This window comes from Caenorhabditis remanei, chromosome V (assembly GCF_010183535.1).
Source record: "Caenorhabditis remanei strain PX506 chromosome V, whole genome shotgun sequence".
Taxonomy (NCBI): Eukaryota; Metazoa; Nematoda; class Chromadorea; order Rhabditida; family Rhabditidae; genus Caenorhabditis; species Caenorhabditis remanei.
In genome coordinates, this window is record NC_071332.1 from 8,973,878 (window position 1) to 8,997,113 (window position 23,236).

The 23,236-nt window shown below is 36.3% G+C and overlaps 6 protein-coding genes across 6 annotated transcripts; 2 read left to right on the top strand and 4 right to left on the bottom strand.

Moving 5' to 3' along the window:
• Positions 1-34: 34 nt before the first annotated feature.
• GCK72_018356 (uncharacterized protein) lies at positions 35-3,674 on the top strand (the record flags this gene model as incomplete). Its single annotated transcript, XM_053732505.1, has 14 exons — positions 35-454; positions 503-878; positions 925-1,164; positions 1,210-1,471; positions 1,519-2,099; positions 2,146-2,239; positions 2,287-2,338; positions 2,390-2,521; positions 2,572-2,650; positions 2,698-2,836; positions 2,884-2,944; positions 2,990-3,243; positions 3,293-3,470; positions 3,516-3,674. The coding sequence occupies 14 exons, from the start codon at positions 35-37 to the stop codon at positions 3,672-3,674; spliced, it is 3,027 nt and encodes a 1,008-aa protein (XP_053581418.1).
• A 44-nt stretch (positions 3,675-3,718) lies between these two features.
• GCK72_018357 (uncharacterized protein) lies at positions 3,719-4,152 on the bottom strand (the record flags this gene model as incomplete). Its single annotated transcript, XM_053732506.1, has 2 exons — positions 3,719-3,869; positions 3,914-4,152. 2 exons carry the CDS (start codon positions 4,150-4,152, stop codon positions 3,719-3,721), a joined length of 390 nt encoding a protein of 129 aa, XP_053581419.1.
• A 1,043-nt stretch (positions 4,153-5,195) lies between these two features.
• On the bottom strand, positions 5,196-7,050 carry GCK72_018358 (uncharacterized protein; the record flags this gene model as incomplete). The annotated part of the gene is made up of 4 exons (XM_053732507.1): positions 5,196-5,469; positions 5,758-5,839; positions 5,888-6,207; positions 6,986-7,050. 4 exons carry the CDS (start codon positions 7,048-7,050, stop codon positions 5,196-5,198), a joined length of 741 nt encoding a protein of 246 aa, XP_053581420.1.
• A 1,215-nt stretch (positions 7,051-8,265) lies between these two features.
• On the bottom strand, positions 8,266-11,106 carry GCK72_018359 (uncharacterized protein; the record flags this gene model as incomplete). Its single annotated transcript, XM_003114474.2, has 6 exons — positions 8,266-8,478; positions 8,729-8,886; positions 8,931-9,160; positions 9,944-10,225; positions 10,272-10,353; positions 10,461-11,106. 6 exons carry the CDS (start codon positions 11,104-11,106, stop codon positions 8,266-8,268), a joined length of 1,611 nt encoding a protein of 536 aa, XP_003114522.2.
• Positions 11,107-15,867: 4,761 nt separating this feature from the next.
• GCK72_018360 (uncharacterized protein) lies at positions 15,868-17,767 on the bottom strand (the record flags this gene model as incomplete). The annotated part of the gene is made up of 4 exons (XM_053732508.1): positions 15,868-16,120; positions 16,174-16,252; positions 17,419-17,669; positions 17,715-17,767. The coding sequence occupies 4 exons, from the start codon at positions 17,765-17,767 to the stop codon at positions 15,868-15,870; spliced, it is 636 nt and encodes a 211-aa protein (XP_053581421.1).
• Positions 17,768-18,999: 1,232 nt separating this feature from the next.
• Positions 19,000-19,584, top strand: GCK72_018361 (uncharacterized protein; the record flags this gene model as incomplete). Its single annotated transcript, XM_053732509.1, has 2 exons — positions 19,000-19,006; positions 19,052-19,584. The coding sequence occupies 2 exons, from the start codon at positions 19,000-19,002 to the stop codon at positions 19,582-19,584; spliced, it is 540 nt and encodes a 179-aa protein (XP_053581422.1).
• Between the last annotated feature and the right edge of the window lie 3,652 nt (positions 19,585-23,236).

Sequence of the window (23,236 nt, forward strand, 5' to 3'; positions counted from 1 at the left end):
CATACTTGAAAAGTTTTAGATAAAAATTGTCGAAATGCGAATATTGTACGATCATGAATGCGAGAACGATCATCTGATTGTTGGTGAGGGAAGACAAGCAGACTTGAATCCAATCCATAGATATTGTCATAACATGGATGGAGAGCAGGAGCAAAAGTTGGAGGATAGGTTCAAGACAATCAAGACACATGGAAGATACATGACACTTCAATGGGTAACTGATATGACATATGAGAATTCTGGATGGAAGATTGAGTACGAATTTGTGAACGAAAATGATGAGTGTGGTTATCATACAAGAGGATTGTCTGGCATGATTCATACTCCAAGTTTCGGAGAAAAAGATTATGAAAACGACTTGGAATGTATTTGGGATATTCAAGTGCCACTCGGATTTCATATAAATCTGAAATATAGAGATTTTGATGTGGAAACTTCAGAGAACTGTGCAAAGGTAATCATAGACTGTATATTGATTTTAAATAATTCGAATAGTTTTTAGGATCAACTTGTTATCTCCCAAGAGCACTCAACACGAGCCAATTCACCAAATGGAGATTACTATTTCCTTTTCCAAGATGAAGAAAAAGAAAATCCGTTATGTGGAATTGAACATCCAAAAGACTTTGAATCGGAATCGAATCGTATTCGTCTTAACTTTACAACTGACTCCAAGACGACTGCAAGAGGATTCCGAATCGATTGGAAAGCTGAATGTGGAACGACTTATCGCCTGAATCATGGAGTTGTTTCCTCTCCATATTATCCAGAAGGATATCCGAATCAAGCGGAAACTTGTACTTATCTCATTGCACCACAAGATCAAAATTCAGTCATCGCAATCAAATTCTCTGATTTTGATTTATCAACTGTGAAGTGTATGTTCATCACAGTTTATGTTCATAATGAAGAAAGAACTTTCAGCGAACTTTGGCCGAAATCCATGTGAAGAAGACTACCTTCAATTCATTGAGACTGGTTCAGACCGAGTAGTTTACACACTTTGTGCTGGCATGGCAATGCCAGCTGATCCAATGGTATTTAAGGGACCAGTTGGTTTGAAGTTTGTGACTGATAAATCTTATCTCTGGACTCTGGATGATTCGAAAGAGAAGAAGGCTATGAAGAGAAATAGAGGATTCCAGTTTGCCTACTCTATCAATAGTTAGTACATATGTGTTCGTGACTAAATTTCATTTAATTTTTCAGAATGTGGGGACAATATTGACCTCCGAGAAGGCAATGAATACACCACTACAATCACCAGTCCAGCATTCCCTCTTCCTTATGCAAAAGATCTTAATTGCGTCTGGAATATCACTACTGATGCCGATAGGCAATTGTATGTAAAGTTCGATAAAATGGATTTGGAAGCATTCACAGATTGTACAGCCGATTATGTCGAACTGTTCGATTCATCAGATATGGTTTCGAACAAAACGCTCGGAAAGTTTTGTGGGAATATGAGACAGTGAGACCATTTTGTCATTTGTTCACTCTTATCACCTATACTTCCAGAGCTCCAAGATACCGTATCATGTCATCTGGACCCAACTTACTCGTTCACATGAAAACAGATTTCAATGTGAATGCTGGAGGATTCAAATTGGTTGTTGTGTCAACTCTCGGAGAAAAAGATGGATGTGGAGGAAAGTTAACAGCTACGGATACCTGGCAAACTCTTTCTAGTCCACAAGATGAAGATGGAAACTACCCGAGTGCTCTGGTATGTGGATGGACGATATCTGGACCTGTGAACTCCCAACTTGCTATTCGAATTGATGGAGTGGACACTGAATTGTTGGAATATCCACCGGGAATTCATCCGAAACCAGAATGTATTGATTCACTGGCAATCTATGACGGACAAGAATCGTTCTCTCCTGCTCTTGCAGATGATATTTGCTCAGATACAACATATCCGAAATTGTTACGAACATCTCATAGACATGCATTTGTATCATTCACAACTGATAGAGATGGAACTGGAAAAGGATTCAATATATCATATATGACTGTAGAAGAAGACTGTGGAGGTTGGCTTCAGGCAACTTCTGAAATGAAGACGTTGGTCTATAAAGGAATCACAGAGGAAGAAAGTGAGTAGATTTATTAAGAAAAGTAAAATTAGCACTAAGTTTTCAGACAGTGAACTGGAAGATGAGAATGAACGTTCTCATCAAAGATGTCGTTATATGATTCAAGGATCGAAAACCGAACCAGTTATTGTTAATTTCAAGTGAGCTAGCATAAAATCTTATTAGGAATCATAACTGTCGTTTTCAGAGATTTCAACATTCCTTCTGTGGCTGGAGATTGTTCGGAATCATACGTTGAGGTATATCAATTCAATGCTTCAAAAAAATAAACGTAATGCAAGAGTTTTTAGATTCGAGATGTTGGATCCCTTCAAGAATGTCAACATCCTGCCTGCGCCAGGGAACCAAATCAGAGAAAGATCACAAAATTATGTGGTACCCACGTTCCAGCATCTCACATTTCGAACACCAATACAGTTCAGGTAAATTATCGAGTTTCAGTTAAGAAACAAAAAAAAACAAAGATTTTTAGATCATCGTCTCCGCTGGAATTGTTCCATCTGGTAATCATACGAGACCAATGTTCAAAATTGAGTATAACTTGTTGGATAGTAAGTTCTTTTTCTACATCTTCGTATCTGGTTCATCTCATTTTCAGACTGCAATCGTACCATTAACACTGCCGAGATCAAATCTGGTAGATTGACAAGTCCAAACTTCCCACGAATTTATTCCGAAAACTCTACTTGTTTCACCCAACTAAAATCTTCGAATCAGAAAATGCTTATGGTATTCAAGTTAGTAATTTGAACCATTCACAGGTTCAGAACTTTAAAATTTTCAGTGAATTCATGTTGGAAGACCCTAATAATGAGAACAAAGAATGCGAGTATGATCATCTCCAGGTAACTTTTTTCAGCGTAATTGATAATAAAGAATTCGTTTTTCAGGTGAAAGATGATGGGTTGAATGGAAAAAAATATTGTGGTTCAAGTCCTCCGTCCGCATTTTTGACATCGGGAAAAGATGTCACGATGGAATTCAAATCTGATCATTCTTTGTCACATGTAGGATATGATGCCTCATATTTCACTGTTGTCTCGCAGACGGACAGCAGAATTCAGTTCGCAGATTCTTATGAATTAGAAGGAGTCATCTCGAGTATTGGGTATCCAGATGGCTATAACAAATCAATGAATCAAGTGTAAGAACTAGATTAATAAAAAATAGTTTCTATATACAAATATTTCCAGATTCACACTCCGTCCTCCTGGAAATCATGACTGTTCTATCATCTTCTCAGATGTAAACATTGCAGTTGTGAATTCAAGGGAAGAGTGTACACGACCAACATCTGAATATTTGGAAGTCGAAGTGCTGTTCAAAAAAGAATTGAAACAAGCAAAAGTCAGAGATTGTACTTTCAATAACGTAAGTCCCAATATTTTATTTTGAAATAGTTTTGTTTTATTTCAGAGAAAGAAAGTTGAACTGATTCTGGAAGCAGACAGCACCGAGAGATACATCAAGTTCAGGTTCCAATCCGACGAAAAATCAGAAAACGATGGACGTGGATTCAAAATCAGATGGTCTTGCCACAGTATTGGAAGAACTTATCCACTACTGTCGAATTAAAAATTATTTATTTATTTTGCTTTGTTGTGTGAAAATAAACGTTATCAATTTGATTCAGGTTTCAAAACATTGCTGGTTTTAGAAACACGATCAGTTGTATTTCCAGTTCGGCTAGTGTCTTCATACTTTCCTCGACGTACACTCACATTCTTGACAAACTTTTTCATATCTTGGTTGAACATCAGAGTTACAAATCTGAAAATATCTATAGCACTTTGGAGACAGGTTTTCAAACTCACCCATCCAAAGAGTGCACAGATACCCATGCGAATGAAGTGCAAAAGAAAAGAATCCACGCGTTTTCAATCATTGGAGACAGTATGAAATATGTAATAAGTTCGCAAGTGAAAATTCCTCCTTGAACACAAGTTTGTTTTAGAAAACTCATTTCTCGAGCCCTTTGTGCTGCAGCTTTTTTGTCTGATACTGTGGTTGAACTTTGAATCTGAGATGTATTGGTGAAAGATGTCAAAGACATTGTTTGTTAGTACCCGGTTTCTCAATTGGTGCACACGAAATACGGTCGCAACATCGATGATAATGACAAGTAATATAAAAACGAGATACTTGCAGAAATCAGCATAAAATGCGACAATTTGGCAAAAAGTAGTTGATGGAAAGTTGAAAAGAAACAGTTCACTGTACCAATTCAACGAACATTCGACGTAGTAGTCTACAAAAGTTAGTGACAGAGAGGTGATGTTGACAACAGATGCCAACCGATAAGTGTTTGTTACACTGAAAGTCTACTTGGTTTCGTATGATTATAGACTGAGCATTTACCTGAAAATGCTCGAATACTTCACCGGATAAAATACAGCACAGAATCGGTTACAAGAAATGAGAAAATGGGATTGAGTGGAAAGGTCGTAGCAAACGAGAAGCTAATATCCAGCATACATTGAATGATTTAAAAGGATTTCGTTCTTTCTGTAGGTGTTCCTGAACTATTTCACTCTTTCTGAATGGCAACTTACAAATGAATCATTGGGCAGACATAAAACAAAAATATCGTCGAGTAAAGTGCATCTCCAAGTGCTTGATTTGCCGTGAGTATTCCAAAAGAATGTTTTGAAGTTGTGATTTGTCGATTTGCTATCACGACAGTCCAATTGAATACCACACCGAGAAATGAAATCTGCTTTTTCAGAACAATTAAAAATTCAAAAGATTACTAAACTATTATTACCACTGCTAGAATAAATGCAATGATCGTCGCATCCTCCATATTTTTCTTCTAAAAATGTATGCTTTTTCGATCTTTTGAATCCGTCTTTTATAGAAAAAAATTGAATGGAAGTTGAAAAAACACATTTTTATTTTCGAAGAATTCGTCATTAGTTGAATTGTTATTACTGTTATTACTATTATTAACGTGATTATAGTTATTGTTGTGTCTGGGAGAAATTCACAAAACGTGTGAAAACGCATAACGAAAAATCGGTGAATTGATTCCTATAAAAATTACAAAAAAACCAGTATTAAGTTTCCGAAACGTTGATAAATTCAACAACTCTCAGTCTATTTTCCAGCATTCATTGCCTGTTGACAATCAACTGCAGTCACTGCTCGAGTATATGTGACACCGTTTATAGTGACAATGTAGTTCCAGACCATTGTATCCGAAGTGCAACTCAACGAAATAGATATCGTCTGAGGCATGTTTTGGTTGTCTGCAGGTCCACCCTGTCCATTGTTGAATATCATGTATACATTGTAGCCGTTGATTGCAGAGCAGGTTACTGTCATTGTAGTAGTAACAACTCCAGTTGTTGTGTCGGTTGTTGATACAACACTGAAAAGAAAATAATGAAAATAAGGAACTGTACAAAATGAAACAAATAGAACTAGGAGAGTCAACAGTTGCAGGAAGACTAGTAATATCAGTATTATAAACAATTATGCATTCGAATTTCGTTAGAATATTTCACGACACTCTCCACATTCATTCATTCTTCTTGCGGAATATAACGGGAAGAGGCAAAAACTAAAGAAGATGACCCAATAAGAAATACTTGAACACTTAATTTACACTCAAAATAAAAAGAAAAACAGTATAGTAGAGAAAAAATTTGGAACTTACTTGGTATAGTCGACGTCAACGGCTACCTCTGGAGTGCCACCATCTCCCATTCCATAATTTATCGCATCTGGATTACAAGGAGCTGAAAATGTCAAGATTTGTAAACAAATGATCGGTCAATATTTTTTACTTTGAGTGGTAGTAGTAGTTGGTGTTGTAGTAGTTGTAGTTGTGGTCGTCGTTGTTGTTGTGGTAGTTGTAGTAGTTGGAGTTGTGGTTGTTGTGGTAGTGGGTGTTGTAGTAGTTGTTGTTGTTGGAGTTGTGGTAGTTGTGGTTGTTGGTGTTGTGGTTGTTGTGGTGGAAGTAGTGGTTGTTGTGGTAGTTGTAGTTGTTGGTGTTGTTGTTGTAGTAGTAGTGGGCTCAGTTGTTGTTGTCAATTCAGTAGTAGTAGTAGTAGTCGTAGGTTCAGTAGTCGGCGACGTGGCAATACACGAGTAAATTATATGAATCCTAGAAGCTATTAGCAGAATATAGAGAAGCGTCGAAAACCATTTCATGACGCATTTGAGAACGAATTGAAATCTAAAGATCGTGGACAGTTTCTCCGATGAGGTAGCAATAATGACTCTTGACTACGCCTCTTGAACTTTGAAAGAAGGAAACGGACGCCTTTCACTTATTTCGAGAAGCATCAAAAGAAAATTGAGATGGAAGGTGTTTTGAATCGACAGTTTCATCATCATAATTCCCGAGAAACGGACTTGATCATAGGCAATTCAAAGCATGTTGCATTTTACAATAAATCCAGATGTTTTTTGAGAGAAGAGTGGATTGAAAGAGGGGCTGAACAATACAAAGAGAACTCAGATCTCTGGGAGTAGATTTGGAGAGAATATATGGGAAAATGAATATTTAATCATGTTTCTCCGATTAGAGTTTCTCCCATATAATAAACCGAAACACAGGTTCGGTTGCTGAATGTCGAGAAGTGTTGGAAAGAATAATCTAAAAGAAATAATTTACCAGTAGTATCTCTAGATTGGCATAATAAATCAGAAGCATAATGATAACGTAGAAATAGAAATTGAGTTAAAATAAGTTAAGGCTAACAATTTTTTCATTGATATTTGATGATGTTTTATCGGTGTCAAATATCGAAGAATGCAGACCAAATTTTGAACTTTCTTGATTCCCCCGAAGTTTATTTTCACTAAGTCCGGCGATGCTTTATTTTATACAAGAAAATCTACCACAGTGAGATACTTTAAAATGAGTTTCAGTTACTTACTTCGAACTTGTAACATCAAGATCAGGGTCACCACCGTTTCCAACTCCAAGAGTAACGCCATCCATAGGACAGAAGTCTGCAAAAAATAATGTTGGCAGCTTTTCAAAAACTTAGACACTGAGAGTGTGAGAAACAATGTTTTAGAAACAAAGAAGTCCGACTCACAGCCCACTACTACTACAACATGTGTTATCAGATTCTGTTGTAGCTTCGGATACTGTAGAAGTTATAATCTCGGTAGTTGACGGTGTTTCAGTTGTGGAACTGAGTGGAATAGTAACAGTTAGAGTAGGTAAGCACGAATCAGTTGATATGAATAAGAACAAGGAAATAAGACGGTGAGAAATCATCCGTTTTATGTTGACCAGCATTGTGAACTGTCTGAGAGTAGAGAAGGGTAAAGTGTTATAGATTCACAAAAGTTTACAACTCTCGACGCCGCCTCTTTGTACTTTATGGCATTTTCACCTTTTCTAAAGTTCTTGTATGAAGAGAAGAAGTTGTAATTGAGTTTGAAAGGAAGCTATTTGAAGAAATGAACATTCCAGAGAATCTTTGAAAATTAAGTGAGGATTTCAATCCACATATCAGAAAGTACAGACAGTTGTAAAGAAGTGAAAACGGAGAAAGTCTATATAAAGTTGCATTTTCAACGAGGAAAAAAATGAGTCAGAAAACAAAAAAGGGATAAAAAAAGTTGGAGGATCAATGTAGTTTGAACAGTCTATATTACATTGATGCGGTATTGAACGTTGTGGTCTCTCAGGTTAATTCCAAGTTTTTTCAGACAAAGTATTTAGTATAATATAATATAATATATATAATATATTTAGTATAATATATTATATCACAAGAAAGTTGTATGATGATAAGAAAGTTATTTTCTGTGGTAAATATAAAATTACTGCTGTCAAGCACAATTCATGTGTCTTTATAACGAACGGCTTGTAAACCATCCGAATTATATCGTAAAATTATACAGAGAGGTTTGTTGTTCACAAACTAATTCGCGGTTTGTGTTTATTAGTTTGATGGTTAATAAAAATCTGGACTGTAAAAATCCGATTTATTCTTTGTTATACATCATCATATTTCCAATGCACATAGCCGAGTCCATTGGAGTTGTGTCATTGTCATATCGGCGCTGGAGAGACTATTATAGTCCTCATAGACTCCGCCGTAATATCTCTACTTTCATCACGTTTTCCAGATGATTTATAATTGAAAAGATACATTACCAATCTGAAATTAGGGTGTTTGGACCAAAAAATAAATAGTTTTTACCCATCGGCTCCATAAACCAATACACCAAATGAGATCAAAGCAAGTGAGATACAGAGACGGTCGGATGAGCAATATAAATGAGAAGCCATATTGTTTAACACATCCATGACACATATCCAATCTTGGATACACGATTGAATGAAGAAGCGAACAGATGTCCTGCGGCGGAGCTGGCTTGCTTCGGATGATAAGTTACTTTGCGCCTTCTTCTGCAATTCTAAATTCTTATTTTCCTTCAAAGTGTTTATTTTCATCGAAACAAGACATCGAGTAAAACCAAGAGTGATTTCAAATTAATTGCACGTTTTCCTAGCTACATGCAGAATGGAAATGACAATAGAAATGCCAAAAGTACCAATCACTGCCAGGTTTTGGTTTCTTGGTTTTGGGTACATTTGGAAAACATTTAGAGTGCTTATGAAAGTCTTTCAAAAAATGATATAATTTCTTCCGACTCACCCAGCCCCAAATTAATTTTCCAGCTATCATGAGATTCATACTATTGGTGAAAAGAGCCAACAGGAATATAGCGGACACAACAATGATAGTTATTTGATTATTACATGGAGTAGAATAGTATCCGATATGCTCAAAACCCATTGGAGCGCGACAGTTCGCTGAAAAAAAAACTTTGAAAGAGGAAACAATCTATTCACGAGACCTGGTAATCCAACAAGAGTAGACAACCAAATGACTGCTACCCAAGATACTGAGAGAGCTGTTACAGTAACCCGGGTACTGTACTTCGGAACACTTGTTGGAGTAAACCAGATGACAAGAAAACGGTTTATTGTGATCATCATCTGAGTTAATGGACCTTGAAGATACATTCCAAGACCCATTGTTTGATTGAGATATGTGTTTAGTTCGAGTGGCCCGATCTGAGTGTATCTGAAAAATACTCGAAGATTTGATAGTAATATTGTTTGCAATCAATGTGAAACTAGGAGAGTGTTTAGAATTTCAAGGACTTTCCTTGGATGAACAAATTATTTTAACCTAACAGAAGACGGTTTTTTGTACACTTGACCTCATATAAAAGTTCTGTATATTGAAGCTTTCGGATTTCTCAACTCGCGACAGTAATACCGAGTCCAACAATTCAAGAATCCTTTCAACTTACAGTAAATCGGTTGGTCCGATATACAGAAAATATACAGTGAGCAGAATGAAATTGGATACAGTTTTAGATGTGCACATGATATAAAAACTGGTTTTCTCAAAAGAGAGAAATTTGAAAAACATGAAAAGATTGATAAGTATTCCCAAAAATGCTGAAACAATGACATACCCTCCGGTGATTCGTGTTGATTTTTCGGCGATCAACATCTCGTTCTTCAGTTTTTGTGTTCTTGGCCTCTGCTTTTATATCTGTTTGGTTAGACACTAATATAAGGTGTTGGATACAAAACAAATCAGAATTAAGACTCGGAAATGTGAAAACCCAGACGGAAATAGAAAATTGGGAGAAAATTGAAATTGCAGATTTAGAAGTTTTCGGTGCTTCTTGGGTGCAATATTTAAACTCTTGGATAGAGGAGAAAACCGGAAATGCTTGTTGTGAAGCTATAATCTAGAATGTAAATCAAAAAAGATAACTTTATTAATTAGAACAGAAAATCAACAATTATTAAATTAATTAAGAAATTATTATTGAACAAAACAGTATCTCACCCTCCTCCAGGAATGGTTCCTTGATTACAATTAACGGAATAAAAACCTATTGTATAGGTTACTCCATTCAAAACAACAACATAATTCCAAACCATATTCACACTACTGCAAGTTGCTGTTATTGCAACAGTTTGTGGACGGCTGTTATTATTTTGATTCTCTACTGGAGATACACCTCCTCCATTTAATGACATATAGGCAATGTATCCGTTGATGGCTGAACAGGATACTGTCATTGTGGAAATAGTATCAGAAGTGCTTCCGATTTGAGTAGACATCAAACTGAAATTTGCTGATGGAAAGAAACTATAGAAAATAGTAAACATACCCAGAATAACTAACTGAAATCTGTTGCTGAGGATTCAAGTTGTCGCCCATTCCGTAGGTTATAGCAGTTGGAGAACATCTTCCTGAAAATAAGCTTTAATTTCCAAGTTTTGCTCATTTTTATCACTTGTTTGAAAACTCTATCCTATTTTTAGAATAGTTTAATGTTCAAGAAACTAATTAAACTTACGGAGATTAAGAGTGGTAGTAGTGGTTGGTGGTGTAGTTGTCGTCGTCGTTGTAGTTGTAGTTGTGGTAGTTGTAGGCGTAGTTGTTGTAGTCGGCGTGGTAGTAGTTGTGGTTGTAGGAGTTGTAGTTGTTGTTGGTGTTGTTGTGGTCGTTGTTGTGGTCGTAGTGGTTGTTGGAGTAGTTGTAGTTGTAGGAGTTGTGGTTGTGGTCGGAGTTGTAGTAGTTGTTGAAGTAGTTGTAGTTGTAGGAGTAGTAGTGGTGGTGGGCGTCGTAGTGGTCGTCGGCGTCGTAGTGGTTGTAGGAGTTGTAGTTGTCGTCGGAGTAGTAGTGGTGGTAGGAGTTGTAGTAGTTGTTGGAGTAGTTGTAGTTGTTGTCGGAGTAGTAGTGGTGGTTGGAGTTGTGGTAGTAGTTGGAGTAGTAGTGGTAGTAGGAGTTGTAGTGGTGGTAGAAGTTGTAGTAGTTGTTGGCGTTGTTGTGGAAGTTGAGGTAGTTGTTGAAGTACTTGAGGTAGTAGAAGAGGTAGTGCTAGAGGTAGTTGTCACAATAGCTCCACGAGCAGAAGAAGTAGCTGCACAAGACTCCACGAAATACAACTTTTCAGAAGCGAAAAATAAAAAGAAAGTCAGAGAAAGCGTGAATCTTTTCATGATACATTCGAAGAATAGAAGAGAACTGTTTCCAAGAAAATCACACTTTTAGATGGAATCAATTTGAAAAGGGGGTGGAGACTGAAAAGGGTATCATCGAAGATGAAAACATGAATTCACATATTCATGCATAGCAGCTTATAAGCTAATTATATTCGATGAAGTTCCCGTAAAACAACTAAATTCGGGAAGAGAGATGTCGAATTGAGAGGGAGAACGGGATGAGATCGTTATGGATTGTGTAGTTCCGGGAGGAAAGTAAGAAAAAAGTTTCCGTTTGAAAAAATAAATTGACCATGGTAGGTATCTACCAAGGTTTGCTACCGTATCGCATGAGTGGGTAGATTTGTCAGATTTCTTCATGAAGAATCCAAACAAGACATGTTATCATTGCTCCCGCAACTTTCAAAACAATGAATAGCTGGAAAAATTCAAATTTTCCGGAACTAAGATGCTGCTAATTCCCAATTTATTGTTTCTGTACGATTTTTGTCATTTACTTCAATTTGAACTATTCTTACTTTCTAAAAGTTTAAAAAAATCTCAGCAAAAACAGGACATTTTTCCTCACGACGACTTAGTGCAAAATAACTACTGAGTCTGCATTCTGACGTGAAGAAAATGTCGGAACTTTTTATTTCGACAATATATATTACTCAGTTCAACACTCCAATGTTCCCTATTCCAAATGTGGAGTTTCGATGATAATTTCATATTTAAAAATTTTTGTGATAATTGTTTTTAAATTTGAAAGTAAATACAAAAGTTTACAACTCATTTACCAAACGATTTATTAAGAGAAACAAAAAATCAACAATTAATATAACATCGTCATTTAAGCTTGGGTACAAGTAACTGTATTAACCGTCCGTGTAATAGTATTTCCCATGTATACAACACTATATTCCCAAATCATATCCACACTGCTGCAAGAAAGAGTGACGGTTACATTTTGTGTTGGTGTACTTCCATCTCCGTTTTCCAGTGGAGATCCAAGTGAATTGAATTGCATTAAAGCACGCTTTCCGATTTCTGCTGTTGCACAGGAAATTTTCATTGTTGACTCTGTTTCAAGAGTGTTACCAATTTGAGTGGAGGAAAAACTGGAATTGGAAAAATTTAACCACTTACACTCAGAAATTTTCTTCTGACAGAAAACACTTACCCAAAACTGATCACATCAAGTCGCGTAGGGTTGCCTATGTTTGGTGTTCCAAGAATTACATCAGATTCTGGACATGTTCCTTAAACAGAAACGTTGTTGTGATTATACTTATAAGATAGAAAAAGTATAACATATTTATATATTTTTTTAAATTCTTGACTTACGAAGTACTGGAGCCTCAGTGGTTACAACTGGATTACTTGCAGGCGAAGTAGCTAGACATGCATTCGCAATAAATGAGTTTTCAGAAGTTAAAAATACTATGCAACAGAGAAATAAAGTGAAAAATAACATGAGTGATTCAATTGGAAAGTGGAAGACTTTTCGTTAAGAACTCCCACTTTTATATTAAATCAAAAAGCGAATAGATCACGAAGAAAACGAATGAGGAACGGGAGAGAACGTTCAAGATAAAAACATGAATTCGCATATACTGGCATACAATCTTGTAAGCCATTTCTTATCTTTTTGATGAACTTATTTCTGCAGATTAACTGAGTTCGGAGAGAGAGGGAACGAAATGAGATCGTTATGATGACGATCTTGTACGGAAAGAGAACGTTCCAGGATGAGGCTTATGAAGAAAAAAGACTCGATTTCGCACTTATTAGTTGATCAAAGAAGACTGGCAATCGTTGGAAAGCACTAAAAATGATCGGCAATGAGGGTATCTCTAGTTTTGCCGGGAACCTACGATGTCTTGTGAGATAACGGCAGAATGATTGTCACTTATAATCTGCCCAACACAGAATCGTTAACAGACCGAAAAGCAGTAACCCATAATATAAAATAGATTGTCTGCATTACTTGGGAATTCTCTCAAAGTGGGAGAGCGCATTGTGATAAACACGAAGAAAAAATGTGGCCAGAATTCTACCCCTTGATTGTCTGCATAATTATTGTGATGAGATGTTACTTGACTTCCAGCAAAACTTTCAGAGCTGAATGAGCCTTCCGATGATCACTAAGCTTTGCTCTCTGATGTCCTCATATCGACAATAAAACATGTAGAGATTGCAAATTTATTAATTTATTATATTCATGTAAAATCTGATGTTTTATTCATTTTATAAAATATCAGATACAAAAGATTCAAAGCCGCTCTCTTGGCAGCAAAACAATCAGTGTTTGAATGTCGTATTCCACTTTGCTTCTTGCTTTATTATTTTTTCATTGTCAACTTCGATTTAGTGGATGCATGCTATGATGATACTCCAGATGACTCTACGGAAACACCCGTTCCACATCAGTCATGAATTTGTAAAAATTATAAGAACATAAGAAAGCAACAAAGAAGCAAAAGCATTACTTATTCATGAAAACAGTTCTTACATGACCCCAGCTAATTCTGTGCCCTTTGTCTTTGAAGACGATACGACTATCGAAAGAATCCTTGAAGTAACATTTTAAGTGAGCATAGTGAGATTATAATTATGTTTTTCGAAGGGTTTATTTAGATATAACACCACTCAAATTACTGGATCTCTTGATACAATTGCTAGAGCATTCCTCCAATGTACTGCACTTGATGGAGGAATGGCGAATATGTTCTTCAATGGTGGAAATGATCAGCCATCCGAAAGTAACTCTCCAGCTCAAAAAATAACTATTTCTGTATCATGCAGCAGTGTTGATATGATCTGGAAGTATACCACTCCGTCCACTGATCACCCGAGAACGATCAATGTGATTGAAGTTTAGGTACTTTATGGTTTAACGGGTGTTTATTTAATTAACGGGTGTTTATATAATAGACGGGTGTTTTGAGAATTAACGGGTGCAATACCAAAATCTAAGAATAAACGGGTGTTTATAAATCATTTTTTCAGCAGTTTTCATTTTTTTAATGTTAATTCACTGGTTTATAATTTTTTGCTATTTTCTATCGTTTTACATACATACTTTCAATTATTTTGTACGCAATCACTGGTAATAGTCTATTTGTCGTGGAATTAATTAGCCATCGATTTACGACCTTGATTAACCAGCCTCACAACTCTATGGGTTCTATAAATTCGAAAATATATAACGAAAGTGGCTTTGAAAAGTTTAGCAATAAGTTCAATGCGTGATACATGACCTTTTACCATTCGGAGGAAATACTCAACAACTCTCGTCAACTATTTGCGTGGTTCTATCCTCTGATTGTGCAGGCCTCAAGATAACGATCGTCCTCGGTTTGCCGCATAAAGGAAACAAAATCGTCAGTTCAACCGCTCTTGCTCGCTCGGACAATAACTCAACTGCCGCTCTGCCCAATCGTGATCGCAACCGTGGCTCCACTGATCGTTTTCAACGAAGACTCCTCATATGCTCCGGGTCCCCAAAAACTTAAGGCATCACAAGTATCCCTTCTTCCTTGTGATGAAATATCTCTGTGTGTCCGTCCGACGCTTTTTCCAGAATAATTTTTTTCTCTCTGGACCTTTTAAGAGATGTCTGGGGGTATACTCATGAACCACCGAGCGATTTTTTGAACCCCGGGTACCTGGCTACTGTAGGATTACTGTAGGTACCGGAACCCAAAACATGGAAAACGGTTCCAAACTAAAAAAAGGGGTGACTAGACTTGGAAGGTAACAACCTTGACACCTTATTATATCTAAAAATTCACGAAATCAGTTAAATAAAACTATATTCCCAGATTCAAACAAGAATCCGCTACCAATGGTGGAAAAACAATAATCCACGAAACTAAATAATTTCTAGATAACTAGATAATTTCTAGATGGAAACTAAATAATTCCTAGACGAAACTAGATAATAAGCTAGATAATTCCAATAGCAAGCCTCTCACTCTTGTACTGAAGTATCCAGCACTATTCTCCAGCTCAGAGATTCGCATCAACAATGTTCTGGAACTGGTCTATCATTTAAAAATTTGCGGATATCCTCCTCTAATGAAAAAATGCTGTGTTAAAAATGTTTCCACACTTACAGTACTGCGTATTGAGTAACAACCCTTCATCCTTTTTGAGTGTGCGATACTAGGATGCTATTACCAGTGATTGCGTACAAAATAATTGAAAGTATGTATGTAAAACGGTAGAAAATAGCAAAAAATGGTAAACCAGTGAATTAACATAAAAAATGAAAACTGCTGAAAAAAAGATTTATAAACACCCGTTTATTCTTAGATTTTGGTATTGCACCCGTTAATTCCCAAAACACCCGTCTATTATATAAACACCCGTTAATTAAATAAACACCCGTTAAACCATAAAGTACCGAAGTTTATTGCCAATGCGTTTAGCTCTTGGCCAACTACGTCTTTATTCAAACCATTGGTATTTTGTTTGAATCACAATGAAATGATTTTTTGACTATCATAAAATATGCTCCATTTCTTTTGAATGTTTCCGGTTCTTTTCTTCTCTATCTGAACACTGTTGTCTTTTGTTTAGATATCTCAAGAAGTTACCAACTATCATTCTTATTTTCTTCCTTCTATGCTTTTTGAAAGTCTTCTTGAGATGTGAGCTATTCGGATGATATAAAAATTCCATTCCAGAAAATACATAATGATTTAAGAACAACTAAATTTATTAAATCGAACAAGAACCAACAATTATTATGAAACATAATATTTCGAGAAGCTAACCTTGACACCAAACCCTAGTGAGAGGGACTGTGGTCGAAACACCCATAGATACGAGAGTATATTGCCAAACCATATCCACACTGCTACAAGAAGCAGAAATAGTAACTGTTTGAGCTGGAGGTACATTTTCCGCAACTTCAACTCCTTCATTTATAGACATACTCGCGAAGAACCCCGTATCAGCAGTACATTGGAGATTCATTGTAGCGGTTGTATCAAGTGTTCCAGGGATTTGAGTGGTTTGGTACCTGAATAATATTTCCAGATAGTATACGCAGTTTTGAAACTTTTTCATCCTCACATAAGATAAGTGACTTCGATCTCCCGGTCGGTAGTTGTTTCGCCAGATTCCAAAGGAAGATCAGTTGGTAAGCATCTTCCTGTAAACACCGGTATGAGTATTTCAATCGGGGACAAATACTAGTGGAAAAATGAAACTTCCAGTTTTTACAGTAGATATTATGTAACTTTATAACTTACGTAGGACGGGTGCTTCAGTAGATACAATTGGTGTGGCAGGTGAGGAAGTGGCTAAACACGCATTCACGGTATCAAAGTAGAATGATTCAAAGAAAACAATAGAGGTTAAAAACACGTTTAGACGAAACATGACTTTTTGGAGGACAAAATAGGATAGTATGTCGGATAAACTCACTCTTTTATAATAAATTAGATAGATCACGAAGAGAAAGAAAGAAGAACGAGAAGGAACGTTCAAGATAAAAACATGAATTCGAATGTACTGTCATAGAGGCTTGCTAGCCAATCGTAACCGATTATAGTTCCTAATTGGACAAATGATTTCTAAAAATTAGTGACAATATGGAAATGAAAGAAATGGCATCATTAGAATGACCGATCGTTGGCGTAATGACACTCGATCGGGAGGATCCGTTCCCATCAACCGATCATCGATGACTGTCAATTCTTGAATGAATCTTTTGATGGATGCCAATGGGAGAATCTCTAGAATTGTGGCTGACTAATCTGGTTTGATATGAGCAAAGAAGACTCAAATAATCCTTCATTTTATTAACTGTTAAGCCTTTCTTGATAAATCTGAATCATCTCAACTGAAATTTATGCCCGTCCACTTTTACGAATTTTCTTATTCCCCGGTTCACCACATTCATATTTTTGCCAAAACATTCATTTTGTTCATCTATTTGTTGCTTTATTCATTCTGCTCGTTACTACGTTTATCAGTTTTGTTATTCCTATTTCGTGCCCTATCAGCTGTGATTACTGACCACTGAAACTGATTACGTAACCCTTGGTCGCACTGTTTATTCATAAACTTTCAAAAATGCGACAAATTTTGAAGTGTGAATGCAACAATTGAAAAGATATTGGAAAGATCAAAAGATTGAGAATCCAATAGTCGCACAAGAATATAAAAGAAATCTCGTTTTGTGTTCAAAGAGAACAAAATTAATATAAACACTATATAAAACAGTTAATTTGCTTCGAATAAAGTTTTTGAGTACATGAAAAAGGTAAAATGTCATTATGAATAACCTGAATGAAATGAACTTTGTCATCTTACGCTGACAAGTCACTGAAATAATTCTCCTTGTATAAGTGATTCCATTCAATGTAACCACATAATTCCAGACCATATCCGCACTGTTGCAAGTTAAAGTGATGTCATTCCCTTCTGGAAAATTCTGATTATTCAGTGGTCCACCTTGACATCCATTGAACTGCATGTAGACATTGTAGTCGGTTAATGCTGAACATCTGACACTCATTGTGGATATTGCATCAGAACTTCCAGAGATTTGAGAGTAGGAATAACTGGAAAAGTGGGACTGGAACAATGAAATATGTGATAATGCATACCCAGAATATGTGACATCCATTGACCAGCGGATTGGTGCTGTCGCTAGTTCCATATGTGATGAGGGTAAGAGAACAAGTACTTGAAAATACATTTTAAGAAAAATACGAGAAATTACGACACTGCTACGTTCTTGTTAGGATTAACTTTGGATTCTTTGCGAGTTGTTTTCTAGTGAGACGTTGGAAACGTTTGAAAGAACCTCTCACTTACTGGTGTAGTTGTAGTTGTAGTTGTAGTTGTAGTGGGTATCGTAAAAAAAGATTCTAAAGATTTCTAAAGTATTCTTACCAGTGCTAGAATAAATGCAATAATCGTCGCATCCTCCTTCTAAAAATTTATGCTTTTTCGATCTTTCGAATCCGCCTTTTATAGAAAAAAAGTGAAAATAGTTGAAAAGAAACAAATTTTTATTTTCAAAGAATTCGTCATTAGTTGAATTGTTATTACTGTTATTACTATTATTAACGTGATTATAGTTATTGTTGTGTCTGGGAGAAGATGACAAAAAATTGTGAAAACGCATAACGAAAAATCGGTGAGTTGATTCCTAAAAAAAATTACAAAAAAACCAGTATTAAGTTTCCGAAACGTTGATAAATTCAACAACTCTCAGTCTATTTTCCAGCATTCATTGCCTGTTGACAATCAACTGCAGTCACTGCTCGAGTATATGTGACACCGTTTATAGTGACAATGTAGTTCCAGACCATTGTATCCGAAGTGCAACTCAACGAAATAGATATCGTCTGAGGCATGTTTTGGTTGTCTGCAGGTCCACCCTGTCCATTGTTGAATATCATGTATACATTGTAGCCGTTGATTGCAGAGCAGGTTACTGTCATTGTAGTAGTAACAACTCCAGTTGTTGTGTCGGTTGTTGATACAACACTGAAAATAAAATACTGAAAATAAGGAATTGTACAAAATGAAACAAATAGAACTAGGAGAGTCAACAGTCGCAGGAAGACTAGTAATATCAGTATTATAAACAATTTTGCATTCGAATTTTGTTAGAATATTTCACGACACTCTCCACATTCATTCATTCTTCTTGCGGAATATAACGGGAAGAGGCAAAAACTAAAGAAGATGACCCAATAAGAAATACTTGAACACATAATTTACACTCAAAATAAAAAGAAAAACAGTATAGTAGAGAAAAAATTTGGAACTTACTTGGTATAGTCGACGTCAACGGCTACCTCTGGAGTGCCACCATCTCCCATTCCATAATTTATCGCATCTGGATTACAAGGAGCTGAAAATGTCAAGATTTGTAAACAAATGATAGGTCATTATTTTTTACTTTGAGTGGTAGTAGTAGTTGGTGTTGTAGTAGTTGTAGTTTTGGTCGTCGTCGTTGTTGTGGTAGTTGTAGTTGTAGTAGTGGGGGATGTGGTTGTTGTGGTAGTGGGTGTTGTAGTAGTAGTTGTTGTTGGAGTTGTGGTAGTTGTTGGAGTTGTGGTAGTTGTTGGAGTTGTGGTTGTAGTCGTGGTTGGAGTAGTTGTAGTTGTTGTCGTTGGTGTTGTTGTAGTTGTTGTTGTTGGTGTTGTTGTGGTCGTTGTTGTGGTCGTAGTGGTTGTTGGAGTAGTTGTAGTTGTAGGAGTTGTGGTTGTGGTAGGAGTTGTAGTAGTTGTTGTAGTAGTTGTAGTTGTCGGAGTTGTTGTAGTTGTAGTCGTTGATGTTGTGGGCGTTGTTGTCGTAGTCGTGGTAGGTGTTGTTGTAGTTGTAGTGGAAGTAGTTGTAGTTGTCGGAGTTGTTGTGGTTGTTGTGCTGGATCCACTGGTAGTTGTGGTGATAGGGCTTAAAGTAGTACTAGTCACAGTAACTGACCCAGATGAAGAAGTAGCCGCACAGGCATCCACTTGAGTAATATTTTCAGCAACTAATAGCAAACAAATAACAATTTCCAAAGCGAAACATTTCATGACACATTCAAAAAAAGGGATGAGGGAAATGAAAATTTTAAAAACTGAAGCTACTTGACCGCAGTTTTTGACCTTTTTTAATTCTGATCAAGAACTTTTGAAAAGGAAAAGAGAGGTGTTGCAAAGAATTTTCCGCTTTTAAAGAGTCTTCAAACTGTAGGAGGATATGAAATGGGTGGGATAACCGTTTACTTTCGATTAAGTTCAACAAAACAAAATTACCCGTAAACGTGCTAACGGAAAGCATTGAAGTTTCAATAAACATAATATCATCTCAATAAATGTGTCTGATGATGTCGATCTTAGACGGAAACTGTGAAATATCCAGAACTAAAAACATTGTGAACCCGATGTTTTGAGAGGTCAATTCTAATAATAGATAGCTTTTCATATAAACACGCAATGAAACGACATTGAAAACGGTCAAGATGAAAACAAAGATTCCTTGTATTTCCCTGCGGAAAGTGTCCGCGTCCGTCAGATACTTGACTTTCTTAGTACATCTAAGATACTAAGGAATATATTTTTTGCAAATGCAAGTTATTTCGCTCAATTTCGAATTTCCGTTTTCGGATTGTTCCATGGATAGCGAGTAATCGTTTCTGTTAAAGTTAGTTTATCTCAGTACCTCGTTGTTTTCCTTATTTACTACTATGAGTTTTTTTCTGATAACTCATATCTTCTCACTCCTTTCACCCAGAAGCTTTCACAAAAACATTACATCGTAAAGGCAAGTGTTCATGAACAAACAATGAGGATTCCCAGCTCAAGAAATCGGAAAACGAGTTGTGTAGTGACCACACGAAGATAAACAACTCATGAAATTCACATGAAGAAGGCTTCTCTTCTGTTGATGAATTGCTCTGCGCAGTAAGACCACAAAGAACGATTGAAGCCAAAGAACTACTCAGAGTACGCATCAAATGAATCCAATTTATGCCAGAAGGATCAATTTTTTTTTGTTTATGTATCTGATTTTGTGTAAAAATGTAGTTCTTTGATGTTTTCTAATAGTAGGATTTACGGAAAAATCAGAAATTATGTTAACGTCCGGATGGATCGTCCAGAAGGAAATTAGTATGTACTTCATACAGTTATGCGTTATTTTCATCAAATTATTTCTTGAAAGTTCTCATGGCCTACGGGGTTCTTTGCTGACAAAACCCCACAATTTTCTTTATTCCTGACCCAACAATACATAACATTCAGTTTCATTCCCGATTGTGTTGATGTGTTTCACCTACCTTTAGTCTCTACTCCACCCCAATTCTATTTTTGAAAAACATTGTCCAAGCTGTCATAAAGAGTTATCTCTTTTTGTTCTTTTCATCTGTTCCCAGTTTATTCAACCTTCTCCACGTGGTCAACAAGTATCACATGTTTCTGTATTTGACTCATACTGTCCCCATCCATGTGACCCTTCTTGCACACTCACACACACTCCTCGAGAATTAAAAAAAGCATTTCAGAAGAAAAAAAGAAACTGGATTTCAATTAGGAAAAGATGATCAAGGTGGATTGTTGATTGATTGGATTGATCAAGATAGAGAAAGAGACCAAACGGAAGAAAGAATTTCATGAAGAACAACGAAAAGACCTTGAAAATCAAATGGTTTTAGAACGGAAATCGTTCTAATCTCACGTAAAAATACATTTACGAAGAATATGCAGTTGGTGGTTTGATCTTAATAGTTTTATTAACTGATATAGGAATCGTTGGTGAGATCAAAATGTTCAGAAACGGGGTCTGGTATTTTTAAAACCCTTCAAGTGGGCATCAATCTTGAAACTTATGCTAAGACTAAAAACAAATTGATTCACCTAGCTACCCAAATATCATCTACTGACTTTGACTTTCCCACCTAAGAGAACTTGTGTTGCTCGATTAGTCTCCCTCTTTTCGTTACTGATAATCAATCATAAGTGCCCTAGTATACATATAAAGATGTATACAAAATGTAAGATAACATTATTATTATTATTATTATTATTCTCAAGATACTATCACTAGACCAGGAAGACGATGTTTTGTTAGTTAACATTAAGATTTCACGTGAATCACATCCATAATTTTTGTAAAACATGGAAATGGAACGACTACTGTATTTTTTGATAAATGAAATGAGGTTATCTATGTCAAAAAATTTTAGGTTTAGCCATTTCACAGTTCCAACTTCGCGCATCTACAGTTTTCGACTTTTCAAGCAACGAAAAGGAAGTTCTGAATTTCAAAAAAGTTTTCAATAAGATTTTTGATTTCTGTTCAATGCAAATCGAGATTCGAATTCCTCTCATCCACATTTTGGGTTTCTAACTATCTTTTTGTAGAACCTCTCTTCGATTTTTCAAGGTCAGAAACGGGAAAACGATCAAATAAATACCCGCTAGTTCTCTGGTCAACACTCACTCCTCTACCATCATCATTTTGCAGAAATCACGTCTTGTCGACCTCAACTCGACTCTTCTTTCCAGTAACCCACACATCTTTTCTTCTCCCATTCATTTCATTTTTTCTTCGATTCTGACTCTTTTTTACACAAGTCATTAATCTTGAAGCAAAGTAGAAGCCTTTCTCCGGAATCTAATGGAAAAAAGAAACGGAGAGAAAGGGTCAGTTGAGTTTCACGTGGTGAGCTGTTTAGAAAGAAAAGAACGAGAGATATGAGTTATTTTTAACCAGGATAATGTTATAAATAACATGAAATGACTTTCGAAAATTCCAGCGTCACAATAAAAAACAGCTAATCAGTCGAGAAGAATGAAAACACACGTGGAGTAGGTCACACAGTCAGGTCACACGTGACTGAAATTCAGGTTCTCGTGGCTGCATTCTTTAGCAAGGGAATCCCTATAAAATAGAAGAGAAAATATGAAGTAGAGCATTCATTTATCGACAATCTCCACTTTTTTGTTTTAATTTCACAGTTTTCCTTCTCTGATTCCTTATTTCCAAGTACTGTTTCTTATGTGATTCCGGCACGAGTTTGTTCAGAAATCGGAGTTAAGTTCTGACCCGATGTTTTATTACTTTTTATTATCTTATAAACGAGAAGAAATCGTTTCAATTGCTTTTCGAGAACATAACAAAACCATTCGCAGACTTTTTATTACAATCGAAAAGTTGTAAAAAGAAAAAGAAAAACTCAGTGTGTTCCTGTACGGGAATTTCGAGTTTTCCTATCTTTTATGAACCGAAAGTTCAGCCACGAAATAGATTTCAGATTTTCCAACTTATCTGTTTTCAGTAAGAATTCAGACCCTATATCTAAAGAGAACCACCTAATATACTTTCTAGTCAGACCATTTATTATCATCAGTTCTTTTCAATTCTCGCCACAATTTGTCTCTCAGAATCGTATTCTATTGTTACATCATTTCTACCGGTTATGTCTCTCCTAGAGAATCTCAATTGTCTCTCTGCCCGTTCATACCGTTCACGTGTCGTGCACATGCCCATCTTCCCATCTGCACCCATTTCTCTGTGTCCACTTCTCTTTTTCTGTCTCGCCACCTCTCTCCCTGATCTTTGCAAACATACCCCCATCTCCGCCTCTTCTTCTCCTCCTTGACTATTCACCTCCCACTGCCATCTT